Below are 11,929 nucleotides of genomic sequence, written 5' to 3' on the forward strand. Positions count from 1 at the left end.
CAATTTATTATAAAATGTTATATTATACAAAGACATAAATAAGCATGCCTGGGTATCAGTTCTAACAGATACATAACAATACAATAGCATTTCTGCCTAAGTTTGTTTAGTGGGCCCTTTGCGTTTTGACTTTGATTCAGTTATTTTATTTAGCAGATATAGCTGTGATCTTAAAATACTCTCACTTTCAACCTTCCTTCATTTCTACTATACATAATATCATACCTGGTGGTTTATTAATAATTGGAAATAAATTATAGAATATGTAACAGTGGCTAACACTATAACTTAAACGATAGGCAGTGAGTATGTGATAGTTGCTACTATTTATTTCCTTCCTTCCAAATGGTTATTTAGAAGAACATTTGTTTCTGGGTGACTGCTATAGGGTTTTTCCTAGTTTAATTTGTCATAACTAGGGAAAATATGTGATTAATGCTCTTACTTATTGAGGTTTAGGACCCTTGAGATGTGTCAAGCCTAACAAACTGAGTATGATCTCTGGATCCAATGTGGCAGAAGGAAAAATTGAATTACCTTGGTTTGTCCTTTGACCTCCATACATATGCTATAGCATATGCATACACACACACACACACACACACACACACACACACACACACACAGACTCACACACATACTCACACATATATCTTTACAAAAATAATTTTAGAGGCTAGATACGGCTCAGAGGACCCAAATTCAGTTCCCAGCACCCATTGTTAGCATGATCACAGTCGACTTAAACTCCAGCTTATATACACATACCTATATGTACATAATTACAAATAAAAGATATTGAAAATTTTATATTTGCTTTATGGCTTAGAATACAGTTTTAATAACTTTTTCTCATAGATATTTAAAACAGTCCTTAATCTTTTTAGATTGTTTTATGCTAAAATGTATTTACCTATCCTAGTATAAATTAGAAAAAAATATTGTCTTTATTCTATTTTTATATTAGTTGATACTCATGTTAAAGTTTTCTTATCTCCCTTGTTTCCATTTATTTTATGTTATAGTCCTAATACATCTGCTTTTTTGTTGTGGTTTCTTTAGTCTGTGACTGAATGTTCAGTACGTTTACAGATTTACTGTTTGATTATTTTTATGTTTAAAAATAGCACATGCTAATTATTTAAGATCTGAAAAATAAAGAAACATACCCAGAAGGAATTATACATCTGTACTCTTGCTATAATGGATATTATTAAAGTGTTTTTGTGTGATTAAAGAACAGAAGGGTTAGGTTTACATTTGAATCTAAATGTGGGCCCTACTTTTATCCTAGGACATATTAGATATTCTCATGTGTTAACCATGTATTATTGAGCATGTACTATGTTGCAAGCATTTTGCTGAGACTATACTTAAAAATATTGGCAAATCCATCTTGGCTTAATTTTTTCTATTTGTACATTGATGATAATGTCTCTTAGAATTGTTAGAAGGATCAGAGATGATAATACTTCTTATTTGCCTAGTGGGCAAGAGCTCAGTAAATGATAGCAACCATTACTAGTACATTCTGTACTGGGACCTTTAGTCCAAATTACCTTTGTGATCGCCTTCTAAAGTCTTCGTCATAAATTTTATGTTTAGTATTAATGCTACAAACGTCTGCTTCTATTTTTATTCTTTAAAAAAGTGAGTATTCATTGTACAAAGAAGAATTTGGAGATGATATAGTTCAGTATTGGAGCACTTGTCTAACATGCATGAAGGTCTAGGTTCAGTTCCTGGAACCACAAAAAGTTAGTTGCACACATTCTTTTTCTATATGGTTTCCTATACTTACCTCTTTTCTTTGACAGTAAATAATGTTTTTTTTTCTTTTTACAAAATGTAAGGCTACTAAAAGTTTTGCAGGGAAGCATTTCACAGAGTACAGTGTAAGTAGCATGGTCAAGCACCATTTTCTAGAAATACAGCCTCAAAACTGGTCAACTCATGACCCACTATTTTATTATTTGATTCCCCTCCCACAAACTAGTTTGCCCACTTTCTTAGCACATCTCTAGTGAATTATTTTGAAGCTAATTCTAGATAAGTCAACTCCAGTGGAAATATTTGCGTCACATTTCTTTAAAAAATAAAATACTTACTGTCATACCATTATCACACTTGAAGATAATTCTGGGTCTGGGACTGATGGTTCAAACCTGTAAGCCTAGCCACATAGGAGGCTGAGGCCAAAGAGGCTTGCAAGTGTAAAGCTTGCCTAAGCTGTAGAATGGTTTCAAGTCTAGGCTCGGCTACTTAGTGAGACCTTGTCTCCAAATGAAAAGTAAGAAGACTACGGATACAGCCTAGTGGTCAAATATTTGTCTAGCTTGTGTGAGGTCCTGGATTCTGCCTCTAGCTGTTCAAATAAAAAGACTCCAGTAGCATCAAATACTTAGTCATGTTGTTTTAAATGAACACTTGAAATATTTTTCGTCACCTTTAAAATGGTTGTTGTCATTTTGTATTATTTCCTTGAGTTTTTTTCTTCTTCCATATGGAATGTTTTGTTTGAGAAAAATTTGAAAGATAGAAGACTACTGAGCTAAAAAGACCTGTGTTTGAGTCCTGTTTCTGCCATTCACTAATTTATTTGCCAAGCTTTTGTTTCTTCAACTGTGAAATACTGTTAATTATACTTATACTCTTAGGTTTGAAATATACTGTCAGCATAAAGGATTATCATGTGTTATCTGCTACACAGAACCTTTTAGTGATTTGAACTCTAATAAATACTTATTCTTATTATTGTGTGTTTTTTTAATATTCAAAAACTTATTAGATGCACATTAAACATAATGGTTATTAAATACACTTTTAGGAAGGATGGAGAATTAATGTTTCTCCTGCTGTTTTTTTGAGTCCATATTAACTTATTCCAAGGTTGCAGATCTTAACTCTATAAAATAATTTTTTCTTTTACATTGTTCATATATTTATAGCAATTGTATATCCATTTTCCATTCTCTTTTAGTGGGGTTATATTAGTCAACTATTCCTGGATATAACTTGCTATCTGTAGATGTTACTTCTCATATTCTTGAGCTCTTTACTCTCCTGGTGATCTTCTAGAGTGTGCCTTTGAGCAGTTTATTTTTAAAAGATGCTTCTAAGATGGTGACATTTTATAAGATGTTGCAGATGTAAGAATAATTTTATACAACCTTTGAGCTTGAACAACTAGGGCAAGGTATGAAAGCCTTCGATCTTAACTGTTTCCTTTTAACTCTCTATAGGTCATTACTTCATCTTCTGGCATTTTATTTTGAGGAAAATTCTGAGGTCAATTTGATTTTAGTACCTTTGAAATAACCTATTTTTCTGCTTGTATGCTTATAGGATTATATCTTTATCCTTGAAATTTAAAAACATTTGCCAGGACATGTCTTGGTGTTGATGATCTCTGTTGAACCTTCTCAGTCTGCAGTCTCAGGTATTTTTTTCAGAACTGGAAAGTTTTCTTATACTTTTGATTAATTAATCTGCTCTGTTTTTCTTAGGAACATTTGTTATTCATAGATTATTTGTCTGTCTTCCATAGTTTTAAAATCTTTTCTTTTTTTCTTTCTTTTTTTTCATTTACTCAAGTTTGTCCTTTGTGGCATGGATTTTGTTTTCTGCAGTGTGTGTTCTGATACTTGCTATTCACAATACAGACTTAATTTTGGCTGCTGTGTTTTCATTTCTTTATTCCCAACATAACTTGTTTCATAAACAGAATTTCCCTTAGGGGTACACTTCAAAAAACATGAGGTGGATCTAGGCCTAAACTTTTTCTGAGGCCACAACAACAGGACCAAAGAAAAACTAATAAAAAAACTTAAGAAAGGACCCTCATAAACTTAAAAGTGTAGATACAGCCAAAGGTCATACCTACCTAGTCTAGAAAATAGAACAGTCCTGAGTACTAGCAAGTTTTTGGTAGCAAGATAGCTAATAAAGCAGGCAGAACAGCACTGTAACTAGAAGATAAACTGATTTTTCTAATTACATTTATTGTTTTTTCTCTTTAAAAATACATAATAAATGCATATAATTTTGAAAAGACAGTACCAAGAAGAAAATCCTATGGCCCAGGTAACTGCTGATGAGATTCTATGTTTTGCTAGTTACATGCTCCCATGTTTGGAGGGAGGGTACAGAACTGGGATCATACTTATAGTTTTATATCCTTTTAAATGTAATATATTGCAGGCATATTTTGCATCATTTTATTAGGCCCTGATTTTAACCATTGCTTAGTGTTCCTACATATGAATAGATGTATTGTGATTTATTTAACCAGTCCCCTGTTGGTCATTTAGATTGTTTTCTATTTTAAAGTATAATGAATATCACTGTACATAAGTCTTTATGCACATCTCTGATATTTCCTTAGGATAAATGAGGAGCTGATTCTTAATCCTGTCACATTGGTAAGGATTATATACATTCCTTATTAAGAATATAAAATGCTTGTTTCTTATTGTTTCAATGTGATTGCATAGAAGCTTCTTTGGATTCTGAACAATACAATGGTATCTTGACCAAAGTTGGAAAGAGGTTTCTACTACCTCATGCACAGCACCTTTATGCCAAAACTTCTGCTACATACACTCTCAACAGGAAAACTACTGCTGAGATCAGGGAGTTTGGAAGGCAGATATACTTGTGGAAATGTGAGGGTGTTTTGGTCTTGGGTTGTTTTTTAAGTGTGTTCCTTGCTTCTTCCTGCAACTTGGCTCTCCGTATTAATATAGTATGGCTTCAGGCCCTTTTCTTCTTCCTATCCTGTTACTTTAGACTGTTATTCTCTATGAGTAATTCTTTTCTCCCAGTGTTCTTATGTGCATTTCATTTCTAGGTAAGAGAGTATAAGTAGTTGGTATGGCCTACAAAAGGTCAAATTTCATTTGTCACAGATCATTTCTTAGTCTTAATACAGTTCTTCCAGATGATCTCCTGTTAGAAAGTCAAGGAATTTTTTTTAATTTACCTTATATTTTTTCCAGAGATATCAGACAGCACCTTGGGAATATATGATGTAACATTCCATTGCAGCAAAATAATCAAGTAATCTCTATAATAGTATTGCTAAGAGTGAAACATTTTTAATTAACAAAGTAGTTTTATTTTTAACATGTCAGCATTTTCTTTAAAATAGTTGAAAATTCTAGAGAGGTATTGAAATCCTCAGTTTAGTATTACAGACTGACTCGCCTGACATTCATTGCACCTCAAAGGGGATCGATCATTAGTGATCCCTGATATAACATACAAAGTTGTTTTGAAAACAACTTGTGCTGAAACTGAAGCGAGTATCTGATTTGTTCTGATCAGACCCATATTATGGGTTGGTTATTCCAATTTGTGACTTTTTACACATTTCAAAATAACAAAGTAAAGCATGATTAGCATTTCCTAACCTTTTCCAGTATTTCATATCATATTTGCATATATACAGTCTGCCAAGTTCTATGGTTTATTTTATTTTATTTTTTGGCTAGCAGGCATTTTGGTAGGATGAGAGAGGATAAATACATTTGCTTCACTTTAAAACTATTTTTCCATACTTACTCTTCAGCCACATTGTACAGAAAAATAACACACATATGAATGATTTCTTCTATCCTGCTTGGCAGGAAATTGACTGCCGTGAGTGGTGAGAGAGGCAGCTCTCCTGTTCCTCACAGCATAACAACTTTAGAAGTTATCTGCAGAAATCGAAACATTTCCCCATCATTTGAAGCAAAAAAGAAAATGTGACATTTACTATCCTGTGATACCTTCAGTGCACACCTTTGTATTTGTCTTAAAATTACAGAACTATATTTTTTTCGTTTAGTAGATCTCCCTCTACCTTTAGAAACTATAGAAAGTATAGCATTGAGTCATACTAGTCATCTGTTTATTCTAGTCTCTATTGATAACCAAGGACCAGTTTTCAAAGGGAAAATAAACTTCTTAACTACAAAAGTAACATTCATCCCTAATAATGTTTGAATTCTTGGTTTAATGAATGATACCGACGGTTCATTGATACAAATATTTTCTTTTTTAGTAGAAAAGGGGATTTGTAAAGTTGGTATATAAGATAATATTGTCTTTCATATTTTCCCAACACAAAGCAATAGGATACCATTAAGATCATGTTTCACTTCAAGCATTTCTTCAAGTGTTTATTTCCAGTGTTAATTAGCTAAATAGCTCAGAGAAGATAATATGTTATCAAAATTTGTAAGTGACATGAAGTTGAAAATAGTGACGTGGTTTACAGGATTTTTATTCTACCCTCTGTAGCAATAGACAATAGGTGGAAAAGATTAATCAAAATATAAGGCTTTTCTGTGAGAATAAGTAATAACAGGTTCAAGATGAAAAGGTATGCTGTTGGCACATAATAAGTTGTATTGTAAGAAAAAAAGGGGGGGTGGGCACTACATGGTTCTTCAAGTAAATGTAGCTGCTGGGAAGCTTGATGACCTTAGTTTAATCTCTGGGACCCACATAGAAGAAGAGAAGCCAGCTCCTTCAAGGTTGCCTCTGACCTTCATACACACACTATAGCACATATAATCCCCCCACTACCACTAAGACCAATTGAAATAAATGATGAGACTAGAGAACTATATCAATAGTTTTTCTTGCAGACCTACTTCAGTTCCTAGCACCTATGTTAGGTGGTTCATAACTGTCTGTAAATCCAGGGGATGTAACACATCTAGCCTCCATCAGCACCTGCATATGCCTTCACATACCCACCCACAGACATGCAGATATATGTAACTAAAAATAAAATAAATCTTTAAAAAAGACAAGGACTGAGTGAATAGAAACTTAGCATGTGTCAACAATATGTTGAGACATACCTAAAATACTGCAAATGTGAACAGCATCAATGAAAGTTTATTACTTAGGGCAAGGGAGGTGATATGCCCTTATTTCTGCATTTTTAAAAACTAGAGTTATAATGTTTCATATGTCTTAATATTATACTCTTTAAGATGAATCAAAGAAATGCTCAGAAAATGGGATCTTAAGTCTCTTCTATCTTAAATATTTGAAGAAACTTGAGTTATCTGGAAAAAGATAAGACTTGGACAATTTATAAGAATGTATGTAGATTTCTTTCCCATGACTTTACAGGTATTCTAAAGGAAAATTAATCTTCATTTATTAGTAATCTTAATTCAAATTCATGACTGAGGAAAAATTACTATACAATGACGAATTATGTCTAGCAGTATTTTTCCAAGGCTGTCTAATAATGGGCTACCTGATGAGCCTGTATTCTTCTCCTGATAGAATTTAAACATAGGTAAAAACATAGGGTATAAAGAACTTAAGTAAATTAACTGCAGTTGAAGCAAAAGACTTTTGAGATCTCTTACTGATTGCCAAAAGGACTTTACATTGTATCATTTTATCCTTATGAAGCTATTTCATCTTAATAGTGCTTTACATTGGCATGGTTAGTTAACAAAGTGCTTTCTTAAGAATGATCTAAATTGTGAGTGGAATAATAACCTTTTGAGTAGACAGGACAAATAATCCCCATTTGAACAGAGAAAATGATAAGCACAGGGTAAGTCCGATTTCCCCAAGACCTGTCTCATGAGTGCCAGGTCTCTGTCTTTACAAATTCCAAGTTCAGTGCTGTTTTGTTGTACCAGTTTGCTTTAGAAGTAAATTCAGAGTTGTGATGGTTGTTTTGCATACATCGAAGCTTACAGGGAGCTGAGGGTTCTGAAATTCTATCCCATGGAAAATATAAGTGTGCCTCTAATTAGACTAAGAGTTCTAAACTCCAAGTAATAGAGAAATGTGAATAAAATGGCTAGATGATGGCATTCACTAAGAGCAAATACAGGAAGGTTAGCAGGTTGGCTGGCCATAGATGATATGATTACATCTAGACATAATAAAAAGTAACTGATGCTGGTTGGTGATGGAATGCCAAATACTCAGCTTAGGTTTTCATGTAATTTATCTTTCATCTTCACAAACCTCTGAATAATACTCTCTAAATCGTCACTTGCCATGTGCAGAAAATCAACCTTATGTGGTTTAAATAACTTGTCCAAGGCTTCACCATTAGTAGTATGAGAATAGGAATTTAAACTTACATACTTGATTCAAGCTCAGTGTTCTTAAGAACTAGTTTAAGGCTTCCTTGGAGTCCCTGGATTGGATTAAAAACAATCAGTAGTCAGTTAAATAAAAGTTATACCTTTTAGAAGAAAGGTGTGTCTTGGAGATAGTTTAGATGCCCTTACCACAGAATTGTGGATATTGTAGCTTCTAAAACTGACTCAGGAAATTAAGATTTTATTTACATGCAACCCCTTCTATTTTCCTGTATTCTGGCATCAATTTTACCCTTTGTGTTATTGTACAGACAACCCATAACCTAGGAATGTAGGCACCCTTTGTTTTAGTTAGTAGACCTTTTAGGATGAAAACCATGTTTACATTTATCTCCAGGTCAGTACCTAGAGCATGAATATATGAACAGTGAAGAATGGATGAGTGAATGGTAAATAGAGGTAGATAGCAGGAATTCACATTCAGAGAATCTGCCTTATGTGATATTGGGGCTGCCTTTTATTGCTTTCCAGTTTATAATGCTCTAAAAATTGCTTAGTTAGATCCTGGTATATTCACTGAATCAACACAAGTTAAAGGGCTTTTGTCCACAGAGGAAATAAAAGAAGACCCTTTATATTCCTGGATTCCCTCGTTTTAAGTTTATTTTTTCTTTGAGATATGGGCTTGCTATATAGCTCAGACTGGCCTCAAATTTACAGACCTCCTCCCCAAAATCCCAGGTTCTGGAACTATAGACATGGGTCATTTCTCCCTACTGGTTTTATTTTTCAATTACACAAATAATACATATTTATTATAAATACTGTAGATACATTACAAAATTCAAGTAAGCAAAATAAAAGTTGAAGACATCTGAAATTCTGCCATTCAGAGGTAGCCACTGTTAACATTTTGATGTATATTCTTTCAGAGTGTTTTCCCATGCAAATATATACATGTTTTGATGTATATATTTGTTTAAAATGGGTTTGTTATAATCCATATTGTTTTGTAAACTGCTTTTTCACTTATTATATGTGACTGTCTTTCCATGTCAATAAATTTACATCTTTATCATCATGTTAATGACCACATATTATTCCATTATATGGATGCATCAAAATATATTTAACTAGTTCTCTATTGTTAGGAATTTAGGTTTCCAATTTGGAGTTCTTTTTGGAAAAAAATTATGGTGAGCATCTTGTATATACATCTTTGTATACTTGTCTATTTTAACAGAAGTAGAATGGATGGGAAACTTTAAATTTTTTATGTGTGATATTTGTTTGTATTTAATACAGACTCAAATTGTCTTCCTGAAAGATTATGCTGATTTATACTTTCTCCATCAGTAAACCCAGATTGCTTTTCCCCATGCCCACTGAGTGTTATTTTCAGTCTTTTTGTAAACTCTTACTGATTTGGAAGGCAAAGGTATCTTGGGTTAAATGCATTTCTATGACTGGCACTAAGGCTGAATTCTTTTTTCCCTTATTGCTCATTTCTGTTGAGGTTCATCGTTTTTTCTTACAGGTTTGTAAAACAAAGATCTTTATGTATCAAGGATACCAACTCTTTGTCATGTTGCTTTAGTTTTTTGTAATCGGTTTGTCTTTTGTTATCCTTTGTGTCTGATAGAATAACTTATAGATGCAAATGTCACTTTTTTCTTTTGATTTTACTCTTAGCTTGTAGCTAGTACTCACCCAGATTCTAATGCTTAACCTTTTTTGACATTTGAATGTTTAGTTCATCTGGAACTTATTTTGATGTAGAGATTGAATTTAGCTTTCTCTACAATAATTAATCAGCTTCCTGATTAATTATTAATGGAATTGGAGTTTCAAATGTGTTTTGCTGAACCAAGTATTATAAATGATGTTTGGTAAGGTTTAACTAAGACCATTTGTAATGCATTTACCTATGAAGCATATGAGCTCACCTGGAAAGGTAACCATTATTAGTTCCAAGGAAAAATGCTCAGATATTTCAAATAATTAAATTACCTAGGAACTCTTGAAACAAAACTTGTTGCAAAGTTGTACCTGCATTCTTAGACGGTGGTTCGACTTCACTGAAGCCCTTTAGGGGCAGAGATATTCTAGATGATGGGGTGATAGTTTTGTTGGTTTATTTTCTTTTGGTCTGTCTTCCTATAATTCTGATAAAATCTGTTTTGGTAACTTTCTACTTGCTGTGCTTTTCACAGAATGGACAGCAAATTATGGATGAACCTATGGGAGAGGAGGAGATTAATCCACAAACTGTAAGTAAGATATTGTATACAAAGGACAGAAACAAATCAGATACTATAAAATTATTCTTAATTTTAAACTAAGCAAAGCAATCATTTTACATAAAGAATTTCACATTGATTTTACCAAAATATGCCAGGGACCTTTCTAAAAACTGTTTAAGATTTGTTTTAGAAGAATGACAGAGCTGGATCTGGTAACACAGATCTGTAATCCCAGCACTCAGGAAACTGAGGCAATAGAAGCACGTGTTTGACACCAACCTGGGTTAAAAATAAGTTCCAGGCAAGCCTGGATTACATACACTTTGCTTCTGTGCATGTGTATGGAAGTGTAGGTATGTAGATGAGTATATGTACGTGTACATTCTAATTTGTATGTATGTACATATTAAGGCCATACTTTAAAGAAACATTTAACACAGAAAGTGGATATTGACAATTTCCTCCCTTTTTAAATTGTTGTTTAATATTGAATATCCAGCACCTAGAACTTGGCACATATTAAGTACTCATTAAATATGTATAAATGAATTAGTAAGTTGTTCCCAACTCAACCCTGAATAGGTATCCATTATCAGCAACTCAACTGTGATTTTATTAGTCTGTACATATGACAGTAATTGTGCAACTTGACTTTTTCACTGACATGTCTTGAAACATCTTTTCATAACATACATAAATGTATCTCTTTTTTAAATGGTTGCATCTTTTTACAGTGGCTATATGCTATTCTATTCTTTCTGTATCTTTAATATAATTTCCACAAATTTTTCATAAGACTATGTAAAAGGTTACATTGAGCTAGAAAGTATGAACATTTAAATTTCAATAGCCATTGTTAAATGCCTTCCAAAACTTTGCTTAAAGTTTGAATATATGGTAGTACTTATTTGACCATTTCCTATCCCACACTGGAGTGTTAACAGAAAACAGTCTTTATGAGCAACTCTAAATATTTTAGTACTTTCTCACTTGAATTTACATTTCATTTGATTATTAGATTAAGTATCCATATATTGTTGGCCTTCATGTTTTATGTTTAGCATGATCTTCTTGTAGATAACTAATTTCCACTTTGATTTGTACAGTTTCTGAATATATTCTGGACAATAACCTCATATTTACTATCAGTCTCCTAAACATTTTTTACAGTTTTTTAAACATTGATTTTATGCTTTGCATTAAATAGGAACATAATTTTTTATTTTTAAATTAGCACACCTGGCTTCTGGATTTCAGGGTAGAATACCTAGCCTTGTTATTAAAACAAATGGTTATATTTTTGACCTAGTAATCTTTTGATTTTTCTTGTTTTGGTGGTTTGGTTTGTATTTTTGTTTTTGTATTTAAATCTCATCCACAGTATTTTAATTTGTGGTATGATGTTTGCATTTGACTTTACTTACGAAATAAATAAACATGTTGCCCCAATTCCCATTTATTCAATAAATAAAATTCATTCTTTACCCACTCATTTAAAATACCACATTTAAGACAGGTCAGAGAGCATGTAGGCCAGAAGGGAGAGGCTGAGTAAGCCCCTACTACCTCATTCCCTAAAGACAAATCAGTTTAAAGGGCGCACTGTTCCTCCAA

The 11,929-nt window shown here is 32.8% G+C and overlaps 1 protein-coding gene across 1 annotated transcript in view; it reads left to right on the top strand.

Moving 5' to 3' along the window:
• The first annotated feature begins 2,277 nt into the window (after positions 1-2,277).
• Rps6ka3 (ribosomal protein S6 kinase A3) overlaps positions 2,278-11,929 on the top strand; it is an 82,641-nt gene continuing 72,989 nt past the window's right edge. The window contains exons 1-4 of the mRNA XM_031370118.1: positions 2,278-3,439; positions 4,385-4,421; positions 9,224-9,268; positions 10,286-10,342. Of these exons, the coding sequence (XP_031225978.1) occupies positions 9,266-9,268; positions 10,286-10,342 (60 nt within the window). The 5' untranslated portion in view covers positions 2,278-3,439; positions 4,385-4,421; positions 9,224-9,265. The remainder of the gene's footprint in view (positions 3,440-4,384; positions 4,422-9,223; positions 9,269-10,285; positions 10,343-11,929) is intronic.

Source organism: Mastomys coucha, chromosome X (assembly GCF_008632895.1).
Source record: "Mastomys coucha isolate ucsf_1 chromosome X, UCSF_Mcou_1, whole genome shotgun sequence".
NCBI classification, from domain to species: Eukaryota; Metazoa; Chordata; class Mammalia; order Rodentia; family Muridae; genus Mastomys; species Mastomys coucha.